At 42.3% G+C, this 26429-nt stretch overlaps 2 protein-coding genes across 5 annotated transcripts in view; one reads left to right on the top strand and one right to left on the bottom strand.

The window, feature by feature from the left end:
- The first annotated feature begins 716 nt into the window (after positions 1 to 716).
- RBBP7 (RB binding protein 7, chromatin remodeling factor) lies at positions 717 to 24249 on the top strand. Its single transcript, XM_045875337.2, has 12 exons — positions 717 to 1035; positions 1873 to 2017; positions 7301 to 7446; positions 11294 to 11467; positions 12520 to 12635; positions 16774 to 16934; positions 17684 to 17810; positions 17932 to 18009; positions 18597 to 18673; positions 20405 to 20462; positions 23003 to 23113; positions 23794 to 24249. Exons 1-12 carry the CDS (start codon positions 1020 to 1022, stop codon positions 23860 to 23862), a joined length of 1278 nt encoding a protein of 425 aa, XP_045731293.1. The 5' UTR covers positions 717 to 1019; the 3' UTR covers positions 23863 to 24249.
- TXLNG (taxilin gamma) overlaps positions 18667 to 26429 on the bottom strand; it is a 72148-nt gene continuing 64385 nt past the window's right edge. For 3 of the 4 annotated variants that reach the window (XM_064573810.1, XM_064573812.1, XM_064573813.1), the window contains one exon: positions 18667 to 18822. In XM_064573810.1, coding sequence (XP_064429880.1) covers positions 18704 to 18822 — 119 coding nt within the window. In that variant the 3' untranslated portion in view covers positions 18667 to 18703. Of the gene's footprint in view, positions 18823 to 22994; positions 23133 to 26429 lie in introns of those variants that run through there. The other variant, XM_064573811.1, reaches the window with a different exon arrangement.

Genomic DNA, 26429 nt, shown 5'->3' with positions numbered 1-26429 from the left:
AACGCCGGGGTAGGGACACAATTCTCTGCAGTTCGAGAGGCCGCAAATCATTTTAAGGACCCAAATGTGCGAACAAACGAAAATGTTATTCAAGTCAGTTTTGAGCTGTCGGCGGCCTGTACCAGTACAGGCCGCAGGTTTAGCCTCGCGGGGAGGCCCAGAGGCTTCAGCAGTCAAAAACGCCCGCGGCCTCTGTAAAAGGTTCCCTTTGCCTCCAACGAACCCCACCTCAGCTCGACCGGGCCCCAGGAAAAGCCAGTCGGCCGGAGGGAAACCTTTCAGGGTGCACAGAATTGCATGCCCGTGATTATCGGGGAGATTTTGAGGGCACAGTAATCTCTCGAGACTAGAGACCATTTTCCTCCCTCGCTCTGAGATTTTGCTTGGCTAAGCGGCGGCAGTCTCCCTGCCCCCCCCCCACCGCGGAAAGCAGCCACGCCCCGCGGCCCCGGGGCTCGTGGCCCCCGCGCAGCCCGCACGCCGCGCCCCCATCCGCCCCACCCCCGCGCGCCCCCCATCCGCCCCCGCGCCCGGCCCTGGGAGCGCTGGGCGAGTCCTCGCGCCTGCGCCTCGCCAACTTCCTGCCGCGGAACGCCCCGCCCACCCCCAGAAGCCCGCCTCCAAATGCCGCGTGAAACCTGCCTGCCGCACCTCATTGGTTGAAACGACCGAGCCGTTGGCTCCCAGGCCCGCCTCTCCGCCGCCTCTCACTTTTCCCAGGGCGGATGCGCCTGCGCTCAGCTGCCTGGGCGGGCTGGGAGGCGCGGGTTGAAAAGTCTCGTTCCAAGTTTGGAGAGAGAGAGAAGAGCGCCTCAGACCTCGGTACCCGCGAGCGGGGAGGAGGCAGGAGAGAAGGACGCAGCGTTTGGGGAGCACCCAGGCTGTAAGACGGAGCTCACGTTTCGAGAGCTAGAAGAGTGTGACGCGCCTGGGCGAGGCAGGAACGCCTGCGGTTGGGCGGCTGTTGGCTAGCGAGGGGAGTCCGAGGCGGCAGCGAGGGGCGAACGACCCGACGCAAGATGGCGAGTAAAGAGAGTAAGAGGCCCTGCGGGGCGGCGCGCGCCGGGACCGCGGGGGGCGGCGGGCGCGCGAGGCCGCGGCACGCGCCGGCGAAAGGCGCGAATTGGCGTGAGGAGCAGGGGGCGGGGCCGGGCGCGAGGCTAGGCGCGCGCCTCGAGGGGCCTACTCGGTACGGGATCGCGGCGCGGAGGGCTCCGAGCACTTCCGGAGCCGGGCGCGGGGCCGCGGGCTGGGCCCCCTTCCCCCTCCGCCCCCCCAATTCCCCTCCCCCCCTCCGGCGGCGGCGCTCCCTTCGGCGCCCTTGGCTCTCGGGCGGAGGCGGCCTCCGCCACCGGAAAGCGGACACGGCTGCTCCTTCCACGCGCGCGCGTCGACCGCTTCGAGGTCGCGGCCCTTGTCCGGGGGATTCTGGAACACGGCGGTTTATGGCTGCTGACGCGGGCTTCGTGGGAGCGGAGGCCGCTCTTGGTGGGGGATGGAGGGAGCGGGCCGAGGGGTTTCTGCTACACGTGGATTCGTCTCTCCGGGTGGGTCGTGGAGCCACTGTGCATATGGGTCGTCATCTTAGAACAGGTGCGAACAGCTGTAACTGGCGAAACAAAATCGTTGTCTGTGTAATTACCCAATTCTGTATACGCAAGCGGTATTGATTTCTAAGTGCAAAAAATAAGCTTCCCGGTGTTAATAAATACTCTCCACATCCTGGAAGAGCAGTTAGTTCGTGTCCAAATTAGAGGTAAAGCTGAGTGGATTAGGTGTGGCCATCTCGAGGTGACCTCCAGTATCTGTGTACAGATTCTGATTTCGATTTCTCTCAGCCACTTAATTGTATGGGCTTTCTCCAAATTTCAGTGTTTGAAGATACTGTGGAGGAGCGTGTCATCAATGAAGAATATAAAATCTGGAAGAAGAATACACCGTTTCTGTATGACCTGGTTATGACCCATGCTCTTCAGTGGCCGAGTCTTACGGTTCAGTGGCTTCCTGAAGTGACTAAGTAAGGGTTTCTGGCAACTTTTACTTTGCATAGATTTAACTATTGTCCTTAATTTTCTAGTTTCGGCATTTCACACACACAACATGAGCGTGTAATCAGTTTAGCCTTTGGATGAGGTGGCAGGTGATTTATATTTTCAAAACAAGTGATTTATGGGATGGTTTCTGATACGTAAGTGTGGGGATAAAGTGTGATTAATGATATTCGTGGGAAGCATCTGACATATTTGACATTTCTTGGGCTTAAATAAAGAGTGGCATTTTGGGGGGCCCCAGACTAATGGATTTCTTTAAAACTTTATTGAAAAATAGGGTATGTACGGAAAAGTGCACAAATCATAAGTATATGGCTTGATGGATTTTTATGAAATGAGCACATCCATGTAATCAGCTACCCCAATATGAATAGGTTTTAATTGACATAGGGGAAAAGAATTGAGCAACAGTTCACCGAAGAAAAGATGTTACTGGCTAATAGTGCGGAATACACTTTGAGGCTGTTGTTGGTCTTCTTAAGAGTGTTCTTTTCAGCCATTTCTAAGATTTCCCTGGTAATAATTGCTGGTGTTATTGAACACTTAAAATAGGGCCTGGCACATGTGAACAGTTTTGTGTCCCCTTGTTTGGTTTAATACTCAGAACTATACTGTGATTACTTTTTATCATCCTTGTGTTGTGGAAACGGGGGTGGAGACGTTAAGTAAAATTCCCAAGATCACACAGCCTGTAAGTGGTGGAATGTGATTTAAAAAAAAAAATTTTTTTATTTATTTAATTGACGGGGAGAGAGAGACAGCGTGAGAGGGAACACAAGCAGGGAGAGTGGGAGAGGAAGAAGCAGGCTTCCGGCTGAGCAGGGAGCCCGATGCGGGGCTCGATCCCAGGACCCTGGGATCATGACCTGAGCTGAAGGCAGTCGCTTAACCAACTGAGCCACCCAGGCGCCCCTGGAATGTGATTTTGAGCCCAAACTGAGTATCCCAGAGTTGAGGCAAGCCCTGTATTAGACTACCTTTCTCATGCACTTGTGCTTTTTCTAATAGGAACTTGGCCATGTACTTTAAAACTATTAAATTTAGGTATTGTGAGCATATAATTTAATGAGGATTAACAAAACTAGGAAGGGGATTTTGAGACAAGTAATGAAAATAAGAGCAAGTTAATTTTATATAAGGTTACTCCTTCAATGGCCAGATTCTCTATATGCAAACATTGTCTTCCATACAGGTAGGGGCTTCCATTGGGGTTCCCAAAAATCACAGTGTAGATATACAGATGTAGGAAGAGTAGCCAAGAAATAAATAATGGAGACTTCTAAGCACTGACATAACAATTTTGAGCATCAAATACTTAAGGGTATTCAGGTTCTCATTTTGAACACCATGTATTTTTGACTCCCTGTGCATTCCTTTAAGTAAATTAAAAGCTTTAACAGCTTAATTTACATTCTTTTGGATCTTTTTGACCTACCCTAACAGTAGAAAACAGCGGGGGTGGGTGGGACTCTAAGGTTAGAAACTGGAGTTTGAATCCTGCCCCCTGCTTCTTAGTAGCTAAATTAGGGCACGTTGGTTAGTCTCTGTCCCCAAGCTGTCTGATCTGTAAGTGGAGGTGCTGGCCGTTCTGACTGCCTACTTTTGAGGGAATTAAATAAGATCATGCACTGTTAAAGTGCTGGCACGGTGTAAGTACACAGTAAGTGGTGACTGATGCTGATATTCCCACCCCTTTGTATTCAGAAATAATTTATTAGAGTGTAATTGTTTTTCTATTTGGATTCCAATGAAAACTGCTTATTCATGTCTTTTGAAAATGTTACCTATGATATGTTTTGTGTAACAATTTTAAAGATGATAAATTTGTAAGTTCTTAGCCCAGATAAAGATTTTTGTTTTTAAATAATCTGTACACCCCACGTGGGGCTCAAACTTACAACTCTGAGATCAAGAGTCGCATGCTCCACCTACTGAGCCAGCCAGCCTCCCCCCATACTGCTTTTATATTAACACTTAAGAACTTAACAGAAAATACCTTAAATTATGTATTCCGTGGTGTTCTTTGCATACAAAGAAGTGGGATCTGGTTGTGGGATGTGCAGTTGCTCTGGGAATGCAAGAAAATGCCAGCCAGCCTGCATTCTTGGATGTTGAGGATGGCTTTGTGGTGCTTCTGCAGGGTTCTATTTGGAATATGAAGGGACTGTGATTGTGTTTTGTTACTATATGGAACACTGGAAATGTTGGCTACTCTTAACTCCCTGAGTCTTTGAGGAGCTAGATCCTAGTCAACCTCATAAGGCCTGCCTTCTTTTTTATTTTAATATTTATTTATTTGACAGAGATAGAGGCAGCAAGAGAGGGAACACAAGCAGGAGGAGTGGGAAAGGGAGAAGCAGGCTTCCCGCTGAGCGGGGAGCCCAGTGCGGAGCTCAATCCCAGGACCCTGGGATCATGACCTGAGCCGAAGGCAGATGCTTAACGACTGAGCCACCTAGGCTAGGTGCCCCAAGGCCTGCTTTCTACCTACATACTACATACAACATACTTCCTAATAATTACTTGCACTTTCTGAACTCTTGTCCTTAAACTGAGTTAGGTAATTGTCCACATAGTGGATTTGCCTTGTAAAAATTTTTATTTAGGTGTTTCTAAGAAGTAATTTCATTTTTCCATATCTCTTATTAAATAATTTGTTATTAAACATACTGAGACTAACTCTCTACTTAAAAATCTTTGTAATCACTCAAATTCAGGTGGTACAAAGTGCATGGAGTGAAATATAAGTTCCCTTTCCATGTCCCTATTCTCCTGGTTTTATTACCCAGAGCAGAGGGTCATTTTTGGCTTTTTTTTTTTTTTTTTTTACCCATCCTTCCAGAAATAAGTACGTATACATATCTATCCTCCATCTTTTTTTTTTTTTTTTTTTTAAGAGAGAGACACATGTGCACATGAGCAGGGGGAGGGGCAGAGGGCGAGGGAGAGAGTTTAGAAAGTTAAGCAGACTCCTGGCTGAGTGCGGGGGCCGACAAGGGGCTCAATCCCAGGACCCATGAGATCATGACCTGAGCCGAAACCAAGAGTCAGACGCTTAACCAACAGAGCCACCCAGGTGCCCTCTCCTCCATCTTTTTTTATGGTAGCAAGTTACTCATTTGACTTTACAGTTAGTAGTTTATATTGGAGACTTTTTCTTATCAACATGCTTAGATATGCTCTTTTGTTTTAAGGGCTCCATAGAATTCCATTTATGAATATATTATAAATTATGTCATCAGTTCTTTATTGATGGATATTTAGGTTGTTATCGGTCTTTCGCCACTAAGACAGTGCTACTGAGAATAACCTTGTGATAATCTGTGATTGTTAGATGAATTTCTTAGCAGTGAAGTCCAAGTGATCAAAGGATGCTGGCACTGAAAATGGATAAGGTCTTTTTTTTTTTAAAGATTTTATTTATTTATTTGACAGAGAGAGATACAGCGAGAGAGGGAACACAAGCAGGGGGGTGGGAGACGGAGAAGCAGACTCCCCGTCGAGCAGGGAGCCCGATGCGGGACTCGATCCCAGGACCCTGGGATCATGACCCGAGCCGAAGGCAGCCGCCCAACAACTGAGCCACCCAGGCGCCCCTGGACAAGGTCTTTTAACATTAGTGCTTCTGCAGCCTTAGGTGCATTCAGCATTGGAGGAAAACATTGTAATATTGATTGGTTCAGGAAAATAAGTTTGTATTTTAATGATGGAGATGAAAGGATTTCCAGTAAAAAAAAAATCCTTATATGATTATTGTGTCAGGGATATATGAATTGAATTTTAGAGTTGAGGAATTTTTTAGATTCTCCAGTCCATGTTGGGACCCTGCTCCTTAGAAAGGTCCTATTTTTTCTGTTTAACCCCCTAAAAAGTCCCTTCCTTCCTTTTTATGTTAGCCTTAATATTGCTCTGCAGTGCTTCCCTTCTCTCAAGCATTCCTATTTCTCTTCAAATGGTTTTAATGAGATGTGTTTAAGTTCCCTTTCATTTTGAGCTACGAAGATTTTGTTTTGTCTCAGTCCTCCTAAACTACATTGCTTAGAGCCTAATTTTCTAAGTTTTTTTCATTGAAAAATAAGTGGGTGAGTGCTCACATGCATTGCCTCCCCCCTCCCCATATAAGTTCATCTAAGATAGAGTTAACTGTTTTGATAGCTATATCCTATTTTTGGCCCCTGAACATACATTGACTAAGACTCATGTCTTTTTTCAGACAAGTTGCTATTGCTTAGCCATGGCTGCTGCAATCTCTTCTTGGAGTTGTGTATGTATTTATTGTTCTTTTTTACATTAAGCCAAATCTTGGTAAAATTTCATCTTGTAATTTTTTTTAGTTATTAGTAAATTAACATTTGTAGAAGCAACCCTCAAGCCTTTTTTAAAATCGATTGAATCCTGGGGCACCTGGGTGGCTCAGTCGTTAAGCGTCTGCCTTCGGCTCAGGGCATGATCCCGGGATCCTGGGATCGAGCCCCGCATCAGGCTCCCTGCTCGGTGGGAAGCCTGCTTCTCCCTTACCCACTCCCTCTGCTTGTGTTCCTTCTCTCACTGTGTCTCTCTCTGTCAAATAAATGGAATCTTTAAAAAAAAAAAATCGATTGAATCCTTTGTACAGTTGGACTTTAGAAACAGATAAATAGCCTAACTTGTCTGGTGTTGGGGCCCAGAACCTTATGTCTTGGCCCTCTTCACTGAGGTGGGACCATGGAGCACAGGTGAAAATTGCTATTCTAGATAATACAAATGGGAAAACATCATTAATAGATACAGATGTAAAAAATCACTGTTTTGACCAGGGTGCCAAGAAGCATCAGTAGGTTCTTTAGCCTCAAAATAAGTTCCATAAAGCAAGCTAACAAAGATACCCCTCCCCCCATAAAATTGAGAGTCCCCATTTCATAAACTTTAAGCACCATGAACATCAGTAAAGTGTTTTCATGCCTTTTGCACTCATAACCTGTTTTTTAGGTGAAGAAACTGGGGCCCCCAAGAAGTTGTGATTTAAAGAATTGCATGTAGTTAATTTTAATTTGAGCCAGGATTTGAACCCAGTTTTCTGGCTCAATGCTTAAACTTTCCATTCTGTCTTGTTGCCTCTTACTGGAAAATTAGAAATGTCTAGTTTATTAAAATGGAAGGTATTTTTTAGGTGAGAAGTCAATGATTATGAGTATGATTGGTGATGGACTGAATTTGTTAGCAGCTGATGTCTTATAGGGTTAGTGTGACTTACTTTCTTTCCTAAACAGACCGGAAGGAAAGGATTATGCCCTTCATTGGCTGGTGCTGGGGACTCACACATCTGATGAGCAGAATCATCTCGTGGTTGCTCGAGTCCATATTCCGAACGATGATGCACAGTTTGATGCTTCCCACTGTGACAGTGAGAAGGGTGGTAGGTATACCATATATTCCAGTATTGATGTTTAAGGGAGTGTGCCTTCTTTCCGAATATGTTATTACCGTTTTCTATTAATATTTTTTGGCCTAGCAGTTTAACTTTCAGGAGTTTATCTCATAGAACTACTTGCACACATGTGCATAAGGATTTCACAGCATTATTTGCAGGATTGAAAAATTAAGATCAACCTAGCAACCCAGATGTTAGTTCATAGGAAATTGGTTAAACACATTGTGGTATGAATTACTGTGCAGCAATTCCTAAGAATGCGATAAATCTGAAATTTTACACAGACTCACAATGAGGCAAATCTGTATGCCCTAGTATGGAAAGGTGTCCAAGATAAATTGAGTAACTCCTTTGTATGATTATAGTACCCATTTTGGTAAAAAGTAATAATATGTGTTGGGTTTGCATAGGAAAAAGTCAGGAGGCATATGTACCAGTTAATAGTGGCTTTTTAATGGAAGCTGTTGACTTCCTTTTTTCTCCTGTCAAACATACATTCCCCTGATTTGGTCTTTCCACCATCACCCAAGGTTGGTCATTGTGCTAGAAGGACTCACAAGACTCATAGCAAATTATACTCATGGCCAAAGTTTGTTACAGTAAAGAATACAGAACAAAAGCAGCAAGGAAAAGATAGACATCAGGGAGTCTAGGGAGGTCTGGCACAAGTCTCTTCCAGGGCTGCACACGATGTGCTTTCTCTCTGGCAGCAAACAACAGGGACATGTGCTGAATCTCTCTTCTGCCCAGGGAAACCCATCTGAGTGTCAGGATCTGAGGCTTTTGTGGGGGGTTGTTTTCACAGGCACATCCTGCTGGCAGCCAGTTAAGACAACTGAAACTTAGGACCCCAGTAATGAAACCAGGTGCATGTCGTCAATCTTGGTATTTGTGCAAAGCAGCCCTGACAAACTGGTACAGCATGGTCCATTGCTCCAGGTGTACACCACAAAATCATCAATCCATCAGTGACATTAAGAACATTCTGAGGTCCATGTTCCTAGGACTTGGCCAAGGGCATTCATGGTCCCAGTGTCCCGCAGAGCTGTGAGGGCTAAGCAACCAGACCTGTTGGGTTAGTGCTGTCTGCACGGCCCTAAAAGGTTTAATCTTAACATTTTAAGGAATTTACTTTAGTTTTTTTCTTATTGAAAATAAAACATTATTTTATAGCTAAAGTCCTGCCACCCCATACCCCTTTCCTAACTTGCCTCCCTTTGAAGAATCTATCATTGTCCTGAAATTAGTGTGCCATTTTTTAACTGTTTGTATTTTTATTACTCATACAATAGTAAATATATATAAAGGGGTTTTTTCCCCAGCTTTTTTCTTTGGGTACTGTTTTGTGTATGTGCGTATACCGTGTAGATGTCTCTCTCTTTTTAACTGCCGTGTAGTGTTCCATTGTGATTAAACCTTACTTTATTCATTCTTCTACCAGGGGAGCAGTTGGATTGCATCTATTTGGTATTTTGCTCTTATAAACAGTGCTTCAGTGAACATCCTTGCCATGTCTGCTTGTACACATGGAAAATTTATCTAGTGGAGTGGAATTGCTGAGTCGTATGGTGTATTCATTGTCAGCTTAAAATAGTATAAAACTATTTTCCAAAATGATTTAATCTGTTTGTCACTGCCACAGTTCACAGTCCATTTCCCTACGACCTTATGCATTATTTCTGTAAATACTGTAATCAGAAATTTTTAGTGGCTTTTAATCCTAAAGTATATATTTATTGGACGTTTGGCTTAGGAATTTGTGCATAATTTATGGATGTATTAAGTTACTGAAGTTACTTGTTCAGTATATTACATTCCAACAAGTGACTGAAATAATCCACGGTTAACATCTCTTTTTATTTTCAGTTACGGTATTTTTTTAATGCATACTATTATTAAGATGGTGGGGTTTTTAAAATTTTTTTTTTTAAGATTTTATTTATTTGACAGAGAGACACAGTGAGAGAGGGAACACAAGCAGGGGGAGTGGGAGAGGGAGAAGCAGGCTTCCTGCTGAGCAGGGAGCCCAATGTGGGGCTTGATCCCAGGACCCTGGGACCATGACCTGAGCCGAAGGCGGACGCTTAACGACTGAGCCACCCAGGCGCCCCAAAATAGTGGTTTTTATTTTCATACTTTTGAATTTGAGAAAACAAGGCCCTGTGTTGAAAGTAAATCTTACCTGGAAATCCATTTTTTTTTTTTTTTTTTTTTTTTTTAAGAGGAGAGCTGTTCAGGTTGTTTTAAGTAAAGGAATTAGGGAACTTGAGTGTCTTTATATTAGAAATGTTAGAGCCCTTGGAGTCCACGGTGGGGGGGGGTGTGGAGGGTTGGGTGGTAGGTTGAAAGAGCAAAGTCGGGGCAGGTTTGGAGCAGAGTCTCAGAATGAGTGGCAGTCCTAGAAAGGCTGGGCCAAATTTCTCCCATTGACATGATGGAAAGGGACTGTGCTGAGAGGGAGAGAGGTGATTGTGTATATGGTTGTGTAAGCTACGTTTGCCACAGAGAAGAATGGCTGAATGCCAATATTAAACCATGGGAGCCAGTGTTCATTAAGCATTCCCATATAGCAAGAGCTGGCTGAAACTGAGAAATGGTTTGCTGCTTTCAGTTGGTTTTCTCCAGAACCCAGCTAGTCTGTTTTACTTGTTTTACCTGCCTGGCTCCATTAGGCATTTGAGTTAGTGTTCCCTAACCTGAGACACAGGGGGAACAAAAAAGGAATGTGCAGAGAAGCAGCAATATAGGTCAGGAAGAAATAACACAGTTACAGTGTGAAACCTCCCAACTTTTTAAGCGTCAGCAGCTGTTCGAGTTCTTTTTTTTTTTTTTAGCAACTATTCGAGTTCTTAATCTATGAACACAAAAAAAGATGTTCTTATTTGTCCTTATCTGCTTAGATGTTCTCTACTTGTATTCTTTCTGCTATTATCTTGCTGCTTCTCAGAAGTTCCTTATACTTTTTATGTGATTTTGTTGCTTTTCCAAGGCCTTTTTAATAACTATTCAACACTCCAGTGTTTTTTTTTAAGATTTTATTTATTTGACAGAGACACAGCAAGAGAGGGAACACAAGCAGGGGGAGTGAGAGAGGGACAGGCAGGCTTCCCGCTGAGCAGGGAGCCTGATGTGGGGCTCGATCCCAGGACCCTGGGATCATGACCTGAGTTGAAGGCAGATGCTTAACGACTGAGGCACCCAGGCGCCCCTCAACACTGTAGTCTTATTTACACACCAGGTAGAGAGGTTAGCCCCCTCGTTTTAGCTTTGGCACTCCACTAGCAGTTGAATTTGGTATCCACCATATCGGTGGAACCAGTATGTCTATGTCTTAGGGTTGGGTGGGGGTTAGTTAGCATGGATTTCTGATTTTAGGGAATAATTACATCCTCTTCACAACTGAAAGAGGCCAGTTCTTAATTATTCTAAATCCAAGGTGAAACAATTAATTAACTTGGATAAAATAGCTATCAACATTTTCCAATTCAAATGGGCTTTGAGAATAAATTAATTCCAAGTGGAAAGTGAACCCATTGGGGCGCCTGGGTGGCTCAGGTCATGATCTCAGGGTCCTGGGATTGAGCCCCGCATTGGGCTCTCTGCTCCGCAGGAAGCCTGCTTCTCCCTCTCCCACTCCCCCTGCTTTTGTGTTCCCTCTCTTGCTGTGTCTCAAACAAATAAAATCTTAAAAAAAAAAAAATGAACCCATATTTTTGTGTTCTCTAGTTAATTTGTGTTGTATTCTGTCAGGTTAAAATATGTTGGGTGGATTACACTAAATGACTTGTGATTTTTAATCATAAGTGTATGTGTTTCTTTTTTCTCACATTAGAATTTGGTGGCTTTGGTTCTGTAACAGGAAAAATTGAATGTGAAATTAAAATTAACCATGAAGGAGAAGTAAACCGTGCTCGTTACATGCCGCAGAATCCTCACATCATTGCTACAAAAACACCATCTTCTGATGTGCTGGTTTTTGACTATACAAAGCACCCTGCTAAACCAGGTATGTAGTGATGAAATTAGGCCATTGCTTGAACATTTTTCTTGATTTGAAATAATTGCTTTGAGATCACTCAGACTAGTATAATCTATAATTTTTAAAGGTTTAAAAATGCTTTCAGGGGTCCCGTCACCACCCTCAAAATTCAGTTGATGTAACAGGACCTCCCAACAGGTTATACTCCTGGCTAGGGTTTATTACAGCAGAGGCTACAGAGCAAAAGCAGGAGGAAAAGATAGCTATCAGGCAGAGTCTAGAGAGGTTAGGCACAGGCTTCGGAGTCCTTCCCCACCAGAGCCACGTAGAACGTGCTTTTTCTCTAGCAGCAGACCAAAGGGGCCTGTGATCAATGTCTCTGCTTAGGGAAGCCTATTTGAATCTCAGGATCTGGTGTTTTTATAGAGGTCTGATCACATAGGAACATTCTGTTCTCTGACCAGCCATGGTAAGGGCAACTCAGGACCCCAACAGTGAAGCCAGATACATCATGAATCTTGCTAAACAATCCTGCAAGTCTTGACGAGCTGCTACAGCACGCCTCACTGCTCTGGGCATACACGGCTTCATCAGTCGGCGACATGAAGAATTTTGTGAGGGTCACATTCCTAGGGGTTGGCTAAGGGTCAGTCATGGTTGCGGGCTACCCTGGAGACATGCAAGGACTGAGCAACCAGACCTGCTGTGTTAACTCTTTCCTCACAAACCTGTTTGAAAAAAAAATTGATCCGGGGATGGGGCAGGTTGCCACCACTCAAATTTGAAGGTATAGCTGTAGTTTTCAGTATTTTGTGTTGGAGCTAGTACTAGGTTTTGCAAAGAACTCTCACTTTATGATCTTGAGACTTGGTTTGCATTGAGTATTTGAAATGAAGCACAGAGAACAGCTTTTCCGGGTGGCTGTGGGTCCGACCAAGTCCTAAGTCATAGTTTGTAGGTGATGCTTCATGCATTGTAGTGAATGTTACGGCTCATTCAGTGAGGAGTGAGGATTGCTTTTACTAGTTCTGATGAACAGAAAACCACTTAGTAGTTAATGTATTTCTTTTCTTTTTTAGACCCAAGTGGAGAATGTAATCCTGATCTTAGGTTAAGAGGCCACCAAAAGGAAGGCTATGGTCTTTCCTGGAATTCAAATTTGAGTGGACATCTCCTCAGTGCATCGGACGATCATGTGAGAGACTTATTCTTTCTAATCTCATGTACTTAAGACTGTGGTGGAGAGCTGTGCGCTGAAGGAGCGCTGTATTGTTGAGAAACGTTTTCTGAGATAATACTCCTGATTACTGTGATAACATTTTCACAGGATTTAGAGCAATGGTTATCATACTGCCCTGTTGGAGCCTTAGAATTCCACAGAGCTCTTTTGAAGCAGGGAAGGTGGGCAAAAGGTGTCCCATTATTTCAAAGTATCTTTGTAATGGAAACTATGAAGTGTTTGTGAGACCTGATAAACAGAAATTACATTTTAGTTTATTATTTCATTGGTTTTAGTATATTCACAGAGTTGTGTAGTCATCACTACTATCTAGTCCTGAAACATTTTCATCAGGGGCGTCTGGGTGGTTCAGTCTGTTGAGCGTCTGCCTTCGGCCCAGGTCATGATCCTGGGGTCCTGGGATCAAGCCCCGCGTCGGGCTCCTTGCTCAGCAGGGATCTGCCTGCTGTTCCCCCTGCTTGTGCTTTCTCTCTCTCTCTCTCTCATAGGTAAATAAAATCTTTAAAAAAAAGTTCTTCTGAAACATTTTCATCAAATGTCAGAAAAAGAAACTCCATACCCATTAAGCAGTCACTCCCCACTTCCCCCAGCTCCTGGCAACCACTAATTTACTTTCTATCTGTGTAGATTTGTCTCTTCTTGATAATTCATATAAATGGAATCATACGTGCTTTTTTTCTGTCTGGCTTCTTTTCATTTAGTGTAAGTTTTTCAACCATGTTGAAACATAGGTCAGTATGTCACTCCTTTTTATGACTGAATAATCCATTATATGGATATGCCAGAAGTGATTCTTTGTCAGTTGATGGACATTTGGGTTGTTCCTACTTGGGGCTTTTTCCTTTTTTTTTTTTTTTTAAAACACTTTGGGACTATTTTGAATGATGTTGCTGTATGATGAACATTTTTGTATAAGTTTTTGTGTGGATGTAGGTTTTCATTTCTCTTGGGTAATTACCTAGGAATGGAAATACTGGGTCATATGGTAACTCTATGTTTAACTTTTTGAAAAACTGCCAAGCTTTTCCAAGGCAGCTGCACCACTTCACATTCCCACCAGCAATGTGTACCCCAGGCTTCCAGTTTCTCCACTTCTTCGTCAGCACTTGTTGTTGTCCGTCTTTTTTATTATAGCTGTCCTGGTGGGGGTGGAGTGATTTGTCTCCTTGTGGTGATGATGACTAATGATGTTGAGTATATTTTTATGTGTTTATTGGCTATTTATAGACCTTTGGAAAAATATTCAAATCCCTTGTCTGTTTTTAAATTTTGTTTTTTTATTGCATTGTAAGAGTTCTTTATATATTCTGGATATAAGTCTTTTATCAGATAGGATTTCAAAAGATTTTCTCCCACTCTGTGGGTTGTCTTTTCACTCTTCTGGTGATGTCCTCCAAAGCCCAAAAGTTGAATTTTGAGTCTAGTTTATGTAGTTTTTCTTTTGTCACTTGTGCTTTTGATATCATATATAAGAAACCATTACATAATCCAACATCACAAAGATTTTTACATCTATGTTTTCTTCTAAGAATTGCACAACTTTAGCTCTTACATTTAGGTCTTTTATTCATTTTGAGTTAATTTTTGTATATGGTGTGAGGTAGGGGTTCAAGTTCATTCCCCACATGTGGTTATCTAGTTTTTTATTTATTTTATTTTATTTTATTTTATTTTATTTTTTAAGATTTTATTTATTTGCGAGAGAGACAATGAGAGACAGAGAGCATGAGAGGGAGGAGGGTCAGAGGGAGAAGCAACTCCCCGCCGAGCAGGGAGCCCGATGTGGGACTCGATCCCGGGACTCCAGGATCATGACCTGAGCCGAAGGCAGTCGCTTAACCAACTGAGCCACCCAGGCGCCCCGGTTATCTAGTTTTTTTAGCACCATTTGTTGAGAAGACTAACCTTTCCCTATTGAGTTATCTTGGCATCCTTAATACAAGTATTTTAACAAAAGTACCACACAAATGCAAAGTGATTTTGTTAATTTATTGTAGATCAATGTTTGTAGCATTCTTGCCACCTACAGCTCCATACCTTCCTTCATGGATCCCATACTGTAAGCAAAACATGTTTGCTATAACACCAGCCCAGAGCTGAGAGTAGACTTCTGGAGCTTTTGAAAGTTGTTGTAACTTGGCTTCAGGTTCTTTACCTTCTTCCTCAGTATATCCTCCTGCCTAGAACAGGGCCTGTCCCGTCACAGACTTTCTTTATATTTCTACTGGTCACAATTTGTTATGCTTTTTTAAATATTGAAAGTAGATAATTGGCCCAGTTAAGAATCTTTAGCTGCAAGCAACCAAAACCAACTCTGGCTGATACAAACAGAAAAGGAATTTATCAGAGGGGCATTGGGCAGAGTAGCTTACAGAATTGCTGTGCTGGCTGGAAAATGGCCTAAAACACAGAGAAGAAACCAGTGGATGTTACTCTCCACTGTGCACCCCCCCCCACACACACTCGCAGTCATGAGAACAGATTTCCCTGTTGATGTTCACAGTTCAAAATCACGGTCAGACTGATGGAGCCAACATCATGTCCCAGCCACAAGAGAGGCTGGGAAGCAAGGGTCTTCCTTAGTTCTCCGAAAGGAAGCTTTCCTCCACTTGCCTCAAAGTGGGCGTGGTTGAGTCCCTGAAACAGGGAGGATGAGTTATGCTTAGTAACTTAATTACTAGTGCATTTTGAAGACACCAGGCTGGGAGTTGCTAGTTATAATAATAGCTGACTGTTTTCCAAGGGCTCTGCATGTGCCAGGCATCTTGCTAATCTTCCCAGGATCCTTCTGAAACGAGCAGGGGAGGATGACAAGAGCTCTACATGTTCCTTTCTCTTCAGTGCTTGTAAATTGTGTGTCTGAGTGTGTATCAACAAAGACTGTGTGTATTACGTAAAACTAGTTTTTTTGTTACTGGGGAAATAGCTATTACTGGGAAATAGCTTTGTTATAGAAACTCAGATAAGAGCGTGATTTTCAAAGTGATGAACCCCATACCAGTGTCAGTGGAATTACTGCAGGAAATGTACCTTAATGGAATTACCTTTTATTTTAAACCGTTTGGATGATAATCATTGCCTTATAGCTTGCAATATTTTTTTAAAAGATTTTATTTATTTATTTGACAGAGAGATAGCACAAGTAGGCAGAGAGGCAGGCAGAGGGAGAGGGAGAAGCAAGCTCCCCGCCGAGCAGGGAGCCCGATGCGGGACCGGATCCCAGGACCCTGGGATCATGACCCGAGCCGAAGGCAGACGCTCAACCGACTGAGCCACCCAGGCGCCCTGATAGCTTGCAATATTTTTTCATAAAAACTTTCCTCTTAACTTTGTGATGATTGTCATTTGAAGGCCCAGGTCCCAGAGCCTGCTGATCTGTGATCTTTGAGGCCTGGGGAAGGCCCATGGCCTCTCCTTGGGTTCTGCTGATGTTTTGAGGAGCGCGCTGTGGGAATCTGTCCTCAGGCCCTTAAGCTTTGGCCTCTCAAAATAGCCTAGTTGGGGTTTCTGGGTTATTCACCTGTCCCACTTCCTAATGTTTGTAGTGGCTTCTACTGTGAAGTGAAAGACTTATCCAAATATTTTTGCTGTTTAAGAAGCATGTTTTAGTTTTAATTTCCAGTCTCCCAACCCTGTGTGAATTTTTAGGACACAAATACCTGTTCAGTAGATACTGAATGTTGGGCTCTCAGTGTTGCGTTGTGCAATCTAGATGAACTTTAGATACTGGACTGAAGGTATGTCGGTAGAAACGCGAACCTGAATGTCTTTTGCCTGCCATCGTGCTTGGTTTCCCCGTCCCCATTATCGTATCCTTTCCTTGCCCTCTGCATCTCAGATGATGAATGCTACAAGCATATATACTCTTCTGTTTTAGAAGCTTCACTTTTGTTTATGTTTCTTCTCTCTTGTGTTTATTTCTACCTTTTATGTGGTTAGATAATTTTTTTGAGTTTGTTTATGTAAGTAATCTCTACACCCAGCATGGGGCCCAAACTCACGACCCCGAGATCATGCTCTTCCGACTGAGCCAGCCAGGTGCCCCTAGTTAAATAATTTTTTAATGAAGATTGTTTGCTTTTTCCTTCTTTAGACTGTCTGTCTGTGGGATATAAATGCAGGACCAAAGGAAGGCAAGATTGTGGATGCTAAAGCCATCTTCACTGGCCACTCGGCTGTTGTAGAGGATGTGGCCTGGCATCTGCTACACGAGTCCTTATTTGGATCCGTTGCTGATGATCAGAAACTTATGATGTAAGGTGGAAGCTTCAGTGGGGTCTTGCTATATGGGTGTCCTGAATGACCATCAGTGATTGTGGTGGCCTGTGGTTTGATTTTTTTAAGTTCTATACTGGCCTTAAAAACTTCAGTGAAGTATAATTGACATACAAGAAACCATACATGTATAATGGCTTTTTTGCATAAAAGTTACGGTGTTATATAAATGAGCACCATTTTTTACTGGAAAAAAGAAAACAGATAAGTAAATATGAAGAAACATGCTTGGTAGTGGTAAATGTCAAAATCGGTGTCATGGTGACTTTGAAGATGAGGGCTAAGAATGATTATATGAGGTCATGGCCACAGGGCTGCATTCAGCCACCTATAATGTGTTTTGTTTCATAAAGAAACTCCTATCTGAAGCAAATGTGGCCAAATAGTAAAATTTGACAAGGCTATGTTGTAGGTATCAAATTGTTACATTATTCTATATGTAGTGGTTGGTGTATGCTTGGAAGAGTTGGTATTAAGACAGGAGTCTAATAAACAAGAAACTGGAAATGATAGCCCTAATTAATTTTCTGTAGGTTTAGAATATGTCACTCAGTGGTTGGAAATCCGAATTGGCAGCTTTGTATGTGGCTGGGGTGTCTGTGAAGGGGGGCGAGCATGGCAGAGATCAGCGGGTGTGGAGTGGTGCGGACATGGAAACAGGTGTGAGAAGCTAGGGAGGGGCGGGTGGCTTCGTCTTGTGCTGTGTGCCTTGTGCCTTTCTGTTTTAGATGGGACACCAGGTCCAATACCACCTCCAAGCCAAGCCACCTGGTGGATGCACACACTGCCGAGGTCAACTGCCTGTCATTCAACCCCTACAGCGAGTTTATTCTCGCAACTGGCTCTGCAGATAAGGTCTCTTAAGTTTTTGTATATTTGGTGTTTATGAATCCAGTTTTCTTATGCTACAGTGAGATATTCTAAAATTCTTACATAAAGTGCACAAATGAACTTTTCATTTGTTATTTTTCTTCAGACTGTAGCTTTATGGGATCTGCGTAATTTAAAGTTAAAACTCCATACCTTTGAATCTCATAAAGATGAAATTTTCCAGGTATGTGGTGGTTTTCTGGTGTGTCTGTCAGGTTTTTAGTAACTTGTTGATGGGGGAAATTTAAAATCTTTTTGCTTTTATAGCAGGCATGCTATGGGTTTTTTTTTTTTTTTTTTTAAGTTCCTCTTCTGTATAAGTTAACTAGTGGGAAGTAACTTGGAGCTCTGTGAGATTATGACTTTAGAAGTAGAAAATGTCTCGCAAAACAGGATCAGTTCAAAAAGTGAAATCCAAGGATTCTTTAAAGTGTCCAGTGTGCGTGGGTCCTCTAGTGGGAAAAAAAAAAAACACCTTGTATGTGGTTTCACATTGCATAGGTTTAAGATACATTTCATTGAAATGTTGAAAAGCTTCTGGGATAGTTACGGGTCTGAATAACTTTATGGGGATTCCTGGCCAAGCTTCCCCTGTATTGGGGTGTGACCTTCCTGGAGAGCGGGCTGAGGAGATGGGCCGTTTAAGAGCACTTGAAAGGATAGGACAAGGAGAGGATACGGAACAGAAGATGGAAAAGTCTCCAGGATTAGAATAATACCCACAAACGTAGGAACAGATGATACTTCACACTTTCAAATCTGTGTTGCTAGGTCCACTGGTCTCCACATAACGAAACAATTCTGGCTTCAAGTGGTACCGATCGCCGCCTGAATGTGTGGGATTTAAGGTAACTCTGAGTCCAGGGACCAGAAACGGCTTAAGTACGCTGATCTGACAGATGATGTAATTCATAAAGTAGAGAGTAGTTTGCTGACCCCAGTTTCATAAGCCAAGTATTAAAGCAACTTTCAAGTACCTTCCTGAAGAGTCTTTGTTCTGTAAAATAGAAGTGAATCAGCAAATGGAATGCAAAATAAATTTATACGAAGAGAGTTTTTATTGTTATTCAGGCATGAAGTTGGGGGCATGTATAGGTCTTAACGATCCACATAATTGTATTGAAAACCCTGTTGGTACAGAAAGGGATATAGATGTTAGCTGTTCATGTCTCATTGGAGCTCACATGATACCTGCACTCCTAGAGTGTTTCTATCATTTACTCTTCTGTGCTTTCATTGGTTCATTTTGAGGAGCTGAGCTCCTGCTGTGGCTGTGTAGCTGCTGGGGATACACTTGGGAACGGGATAAGCACAAGCCATGCTGTAACAGAGCTTACGTTCTTTTGCGGCTCTTTCTAGAGTTCCTTCCAATTTTGTAAAGTACCTTGATTTCAGAGTTGCCATTCTAAGAATTTCAGACTCCTTTTTTTTTTGTCTGAGCCTTTAGAGCCATTAATAAAGATGTTCACTTGTATATAAACTTCCCTTTAAGATGTCATTATTCTAAGTTTAAATCATTACCAAGAAATAATTTATTTTAAATACTGATTTTAAATGTACTGCTTTGAAGTAGACTAAGTTTTTAGTTTATTAAAACCAAGGCAGAGACCGTAGACCGGTCCTTCAGTGTATAGAACATAAAACATTAGAATAAAATGCTTGTATGGTAAAATTTCTGAACATCTAATGTTCTGTGTTCGTATAGAACAAACTCTGGCCATGATCGAATCTTGGAAATATAGAGAATCTTTAAAGCAAACATTTGAGTATACACTATTTTATTTGAAAACAATTTTAGTAGTAAAAATTAGAAACTGAAAACTCTAGTGGTTATATGAAGTGAAGCAGCAAGCTTTGAAAGTCTGATGCCCTGGCAGCTGAATTGTCCCTAAAGGTGCCAATAGTAAATTTGTAGGCATTGTAAAGTTTCTTAACGTTTTTATGACTTATGTACTATTAAAATTACATTACATTGGATAAAATTACAGAGTAAAATGGTCCTGACCAGAGGATATACATCATTGTCTAGCAGTCCCATGTGTTTGGTTTGAGTTTAATGGGAAGAAAACTAAAGTATCACTTGGAAGGTTGTGCATTTTGGTTGCTTTTTCAACAACTCTTACTAGCAAAGTCCACCTTGGGGCTAGATACCAAGGCTGATATTTGTTTGGTGTGTAACCTGAGTGATTTCACTGCTGGGACTGCTGGCAGATTCTACAAATTGAAGTTGTTAAGAGAGGAAAAAAGTTTAGCCTTTCCTTGGCTTATATCACCTTTTAAATCCAGTGTAGTAAACAGTCACAGTTAAAAATAATGAATTTTAAATTAATATTTATTATTAACAATTTCTGTGCTGCATCCTCAGTTAATGAACAGCTCTTATCATTTCTAGAAAGTGAACATCCCACCGTCCCACCAGTAATTAATATAGAAGTTGTCATTGATGGTAGTATAGAAATAAGTTGTTTCTAGAGTGTGTGTGTTTTAAGATGCCCTTTGTGGGCTGATGCTGGTTTTGTGAACGTTCATGCCGTCTATAAGAATTTCAGTAATGACAGCATTATGTTCTTTCTTGATAGCAAAATTGGAGAAGAACAGTCAGCAGAAGACGCAGAAGATGGGCCTCCAGAACTCCTGGTATATATTGGCTTTCTTATGCAAGATGAAATGTCATACGCAGATTGGACCACTTGTCATTGATCCATGAATTTGGAAAATGAGTCAGAACTTCAAATACTAGCTCTTGGAGATGATTTCAAATTGGAGGTCTTGAAGGTTATTCTGACTGGGTTTTGACGTTTATTGAAAATAGCAAATAGAGCACAGTAGGTTTTTATGAATATTTCAGTAAGAACCATTTGGCTCCTGGAAAATAGTATAATTTCTCACTGATTCCCACTTGTAGTATTTCTGAGGGGTTTTTTTTTGGGGGGGGGGTGCTAGGTATTGATATTCAGTTAGCAATACTTAACATTTTCTAACAGCACAGAAATATTGTAGTGACCTGATTTTTAAGTTCCCTGCCCCGAAAATGAAAGCATTCTCGATCTTGTTGGTGCCAAGTGTCTACCATCTCCCTCCTGCTCCTAATTGAACCACTCGGCATCTCCTCAGCCCTTTGAAGGTTTCTGTGGTGTGTCTGTCCTGTCAGTCCTCATCCTTCCTGTTTCTGAGTTCTTCAGTGTATGCTTCAGGTCCCCTTCCTGTTGAGCATGGTCAGACTTAGCAGTGGTTCTTCCTCACTCAGAATCCACATTCATCTCCACCAGTTGTTTGGCAGATACTCATTCCTCTGTAACGTATTTTTAGTTCTTAGGCCAGTACTAATTTTTGGTACACTTGGGCTTTGCCCACCACGTTTTAAAAGGTAAAGAAAGCCCTTGAAGGTGAGCCGTACATACAGGAGATGCTCACTAAAGCCCATGTGGCACAGACCTCCTAGATCCCCTAACTCCTTGTCCTGTGTGTTACCACGCCCAACAGCAGTGGCCAGAAAGTGACAAGGGTGTGATGACACGCAGACACGCCAGCATGTTTTGTGCACTGCTGATGAAAGAGCATTTCTCAATAAACTATCCCAGACAGATGACGGCACCTAAATGATTTATGATTTTTTGAGTGACTTAATCTTAAAAGTCTGTCTGTGATGCATGGCCTCGTAGTTTTTAAAGTATTTTCTAGCTGAGGTGTTGGTATCAGCTGTTTTCATCCAGCTCTTTGTACTTATTTTACTTTGGTAAAAACTTCGAGATATAACTCAAATCCCATACAGTTCACCTATTTAAAGGATATAATTCAATGGTTTTTAGTCTGTTCACAGAATTGGCCATCACCACGAGTCAGTTTTAGAACATTTCCTTCCCCTTAAAAAGGAACTCTACTCTTTATCACCTCCCAGTCTGCTCCTTTCCTCAGCTCCTGGCAACCAGTGATCTACTTTGTGTCTCTAGATTTGCCTATTCTAGATAGTTCATAGAAATGTAATGGTGGTCTTTTGTGACTGATTTTTGTACTTGTCATGTTTCCAAGGTTTCCAGCTATTTTTGGGTACCCTGTATATTATGGTTCTTTAACAGTTTTATGGTCCTTGAGGAGATCCACTAGGATTTTGCTCCTTTCACCAGAGAGCCTGAAATCAAGGGACACTTAACTGTGGTAAACTGGATGCTAACTATAATTTTAGTATAACAATATCTTGATTTGAGGACTCCTTATATATTCCAAGCCAGTGGTCTTAACATATTTTCTCTTATGTCCCCCTTAACACAATTCTAAAAAGCCGTTTTTCTCCTATCATTTTTCAACTAAAAAAATTATTAGGTAAAATAGTTACCTTGCATGTAACCTAATTGTCAGCCTGAGTCCAATCAGACTTTTGTCAGGAAGTGTGACTTCTCAGTCCAAAACCGTATATTCATGTTGTCCCTGTGAGAATGGTTTCTTCTGATTCTTAATTCTGAGGTAAGGAAAGTCCAGTGCCTGCCCATGAGGCTGTGTCTTGTAGGGAAGGAGTCTCTGCCCCATTCATCATTTCATAGCAAAGCCCTCTGCTTGGCCTTTGTGGGGCTTTGCTTTTGGAACCCGGGTTGGCTTGGCTTTTGAATCCCCACCTTGAGTGATGCACCTTGGAAAGATGGAGGGTGGCTGGGAGGTGTGCCTTTCTTTTAGCAAGAGGGAGAAGGGAGAACAGGCCGAGGCTACCGAAGAACCAGAAGACTCCTCGGGTGGGCCAGTTTTGAGAGTCTGTAAGAGAACTTTAAGGGAATTTACTGCCTTAACTATTTGTACCGAACTACATATATTTGATAATGAAGGTAAATTAATGTTAAATGTATTAGGTATGGAAATGGCATTGTGGTTGTATAGGAAAATGTCCTTACTTTTGGGTGATGTGGGGCGAATACTTGGGCGGGGGGGCTTAGTTAGGTATGTCTGTGTAAGAAAACGCACCTGTGAACATACTTGTATCAGGGGAATGTAGGCAAAGGGTATCCAGACATTGACTGTACTGTTCTTTCTCCTTTTTTGAGGGTTTGGAAATTTGCAAAATAAGCGAGGGGTAGATTACTAAGCCTGTAAAAAACCCCTCCCTTTTAAACCTCAGTTGCAAGACTGACGCTCTAAAAACTTCTAACATAAAATATGAAACAAAGGCTTTTTAAAATTCTTATTGACAGTTTATTCATGGAGGACACACCGCCAAGATCTCAGATTTTAGTTGGAACCCCAATGAGCCTTGGGTCATCTGCTCAGTGTCGGAGGATAACATCATGCAGATATGGCAGATGGTGAGCTAAAGTCTTTTTCCTGAGTAAAAAGAAGAAACAGACTATTTGAAATGTTTGTTATAGATTGTTGCTTTTCTAAGTTTGGTGTACCGTGTATAATCTTAAAAGACATTTCTCCATTTTAACAAGTCTTTAGTTCAGTGTGCACCTGTCAGGTCAGGAGAAATCTGTGTCTACACACAGATGGGGGCACAGCCTCTGTTCTGCTTTGCGTGACTGTCGTCCGCTTCATCGGCTGGGCTCTTGGCGTCACTGCTGTAGGTCCAGTGTCTGCTGCGTCACGGGCATGAAGCAAAGTGCCACGAGTTCTCGGATGCTGAGTACTAAGAACCTGATGTTTCTGAGGTGGTGTTAACCCTCTCATTAACTGCAGGGCCATTGCTTCATCTCAGGGATGCTTGAAATGCTTTTGGAAAACACTTTTTACAATACAAAGTAGCAGTGCGTGGGCAGCTCGGTGTGTAGGTGGGCTCCCCTGCCAAATAAAGAGCACTGGCCCTGGGTTTTCCTCATTCAAGACTGGGGGGAACACTACTAAGTAAATTACTCTAAAAATGTCCCAACACAGAGACACGCTGACCAGTGAATCCTAAAATCTAGATGGACTTAAATGCTGTTTTTAGGAAATTTTGTAAAAACCATGGGGAGTTTTACCTGTGCCTTTTGGTTGTCCTCTCCAGGCTGAAAATATTTACAATGATGAAGAGTCAGATGTCACAACATCGGAACTGGAGGGGCAAGGATCTTAAAACCCAAAGTACAAGAAATGTTTCTATTGAATGTATGTAATGCTACACGAATGCTTGGTTTATCAAGCGCCAAAAAGGCATTGTATAGTAGGAAATGTTAAGTGGGATGGCATAGGGCGTTCTTTACCTTCTGATTCTAGCACTTTCAAGTGAGCTATTGCGTACTGTATCATATTGTAGCTTTTAGGGAAGAAAGGAATGTTGAGAGAGAACATCACCGTTGTTTTAAAATACAAGTAGCAGGGTACTGCCTTTGATTCAACTATTTTAAGTCCTTGTTTTCTCAAACTAAGTGCTTGCTGTTCCCAAATATGCAAGAATAACTTTTACACTTTTTCCCTCCAACATTTGTTGATTGGCTTTGCAGAAATAAAGTTTTAAAATAAATTCGGTTTTCTTCTTTTAGAACCCGGGTAGGAGAGTATGAATGTGTTGTCCATGTGCGTCCCTTGAGAAAGCTGGTACGTGTGTATGTGGAAACTGACTTTCCAGGGTGCACGAGAGTGTCCTGATCCAAAGATGGGGGGGGGAGAAGTTAGATTTGGAACTACCATATCTTACACATCCCCCCCCCCGCCCCCGCAAGCTTGTTTGCTTATACAGCAGGGGTCAGCCAAGGGGATAAAACCAGGTTGGCCCCTCAACCTATTTTGTAGGAGCTGCCAGCTAGGAATAGTTTTTAATTTTAGCAGATCAAAAATTGACAACAAAAACCGTGTAGCCCATTAAGTCTAAAGTAAAGTTGGCTGGTCCCTCTTATATTTGATTGTATGTGCTTAAATACTTTTTGCTCATCTTCAAATTAGATCATTCCCTATTTACCTCTATAATATACCTAATTCTCTTGCTATTCAAATGGATGTGCTAGGAAAAGCCAAGACTTGTGGAAATGCAGAGTCTTTTTTTTTTGTTTTTTAAGGTTTGACAGCAGCTGAACTTAAGTTTAAGTCTTTTTTTCTAAAAAAAGAAAAAAACATAGGCACAGAGGTCTGGCTACATAAAAGGAGTCTTCGGCCGCCCAGCCCCAGGGGTTGAGCTGCTGCTCCATCCTTTCCAAGGCCGGAGAAACCAACCATCTACAGCGGTCCTTGGGGTGGTTAACACAGCTAAGGTCACATGTGCAACAAAATACACACAAACTGGTAAATTTATCATACATATTTACTTAATCTATACAGAATTGAGTAGATAAAATCAGATTCACATTAGTGAAAAATCTCTACAAAATGTCTCTGAAAAGCAAAACAAGACTGCCTCTGAACAATTCGTATCCTCATGAAAGACGTGGGCTGTAAAAATAAAGCCGTGTGTTTAGCACAAACTAGAAGATCTCTGCATTTGTTTTTCACAGTTATTTCCATCTACAGTCTGAAAGAGGTAGATTTTTCTGCAACACCTGAGAATTGAATTGTGATAACCAGGTGTAATAAAGGCAGTTGCATACGTAACTAAAAAACACTGGTCTCAAGACCAAGAAATGAACTCCTAACAAGTCTGAGGATGAAATGGTCCATGATCCAAGACCCAAGTATTCTCTACTCCTCGGAGTCTACCGCCACTATAAATAATACACAGCAAGATTGCATGATGGTGCAACAAATGCAACTGAAGGAAATGTGACATTTAAGCCTTTTCTGGACCAGCCTGACGGCATTACAGTGTTCTAGAAGACGGTGGATACAGGGTGTGTGTGCTACAAAGCCACAACACTGGGCTGGTGAGGTGACTGCTTTAGGAGGGTGGCTGCCAAGGGGCCCGCTTGAGTTTATTCACAGGGTAATGGGAGGAAAGGACCCCTCATGCATCCCACACAGAATCGAGCTCCTTTAAATACCACAATCGCATCTAGCTACAAATACCTAGTAAAAGCCGAAAGCAGCAGGCCAAGGACTGTTAATCACACTGCTTTAGAAAGCCCTTGAAAACAGGCAGCGCGTCCGAGATTTACATCTTCCACACAGGACAAGCACCACAAAGAAACGTGGTGGGCTACACGAATGGCTGTACATCCAGCAGAGTTCTTTGAAATAGGATCATTAGTGCGAATTTTAAAGTAGATTATATTTCTGATATACACCTTCATTTCCTCTAGGGGAAATGAGTCCAACATTTCATCTAGTAGCAGAAAGGAGTATTTATACGAGGCCATCGGAGGAGGAGAAGATGTGTTTTTGCTTCCGACTCATTTTTGACAGCGTAATGAGAGCACCTGCTCTGTGGTTTTCTTTTCCTCCACTGTCTGGCCCCTTGACTCCTGTGACCAATGGCGGAAGCTTCTATGAGACAGTTTTCCAATTCCTTTAACCCACTTTAGACCATGAATATGACAGGACTTTACAAAGACAGTTTTAAGAGAAAACGCTTTTAACTGGACAGAACGGGCCGGATTCAGTCCAGTGAGCAATTTCACTGTCAGTTTGATAGCTTTGCTCCGTGGAATGTGCTAATATCAATTCTAGTAGAGCCTCTTTATTTCATAAATTATTTCAATGCAAATTTTATCAGGGACAAAGTCCAAACTTCCATGGTGCAACCTGACTTCTCATTTGCATAACTCAGCCATATTC

The sequence above is a fragment of the Mirounga angustirostris genome, unplaced genomic scaffold (genome assembly GCF_029215605.1).
Source record: "Mirounga angustirostris isolate CCGP_5_RB_7025 unplaced genomic scaffold, mMirAng1.0.hap1 SCAF_11, whole genome shotgun sequence".
NCBI classification, from domain to species: Eukaryota; Metazoa; Chordata; class Mammalia; order Carnivora; family Phocidae; genus Mirounga; species Mirounga angustirostris.
The sequence above is the reverse complement of the archived record's forward strand: the minus strand, read 5'-3'. Positions and strand labels throughout refer to the sequence as shown.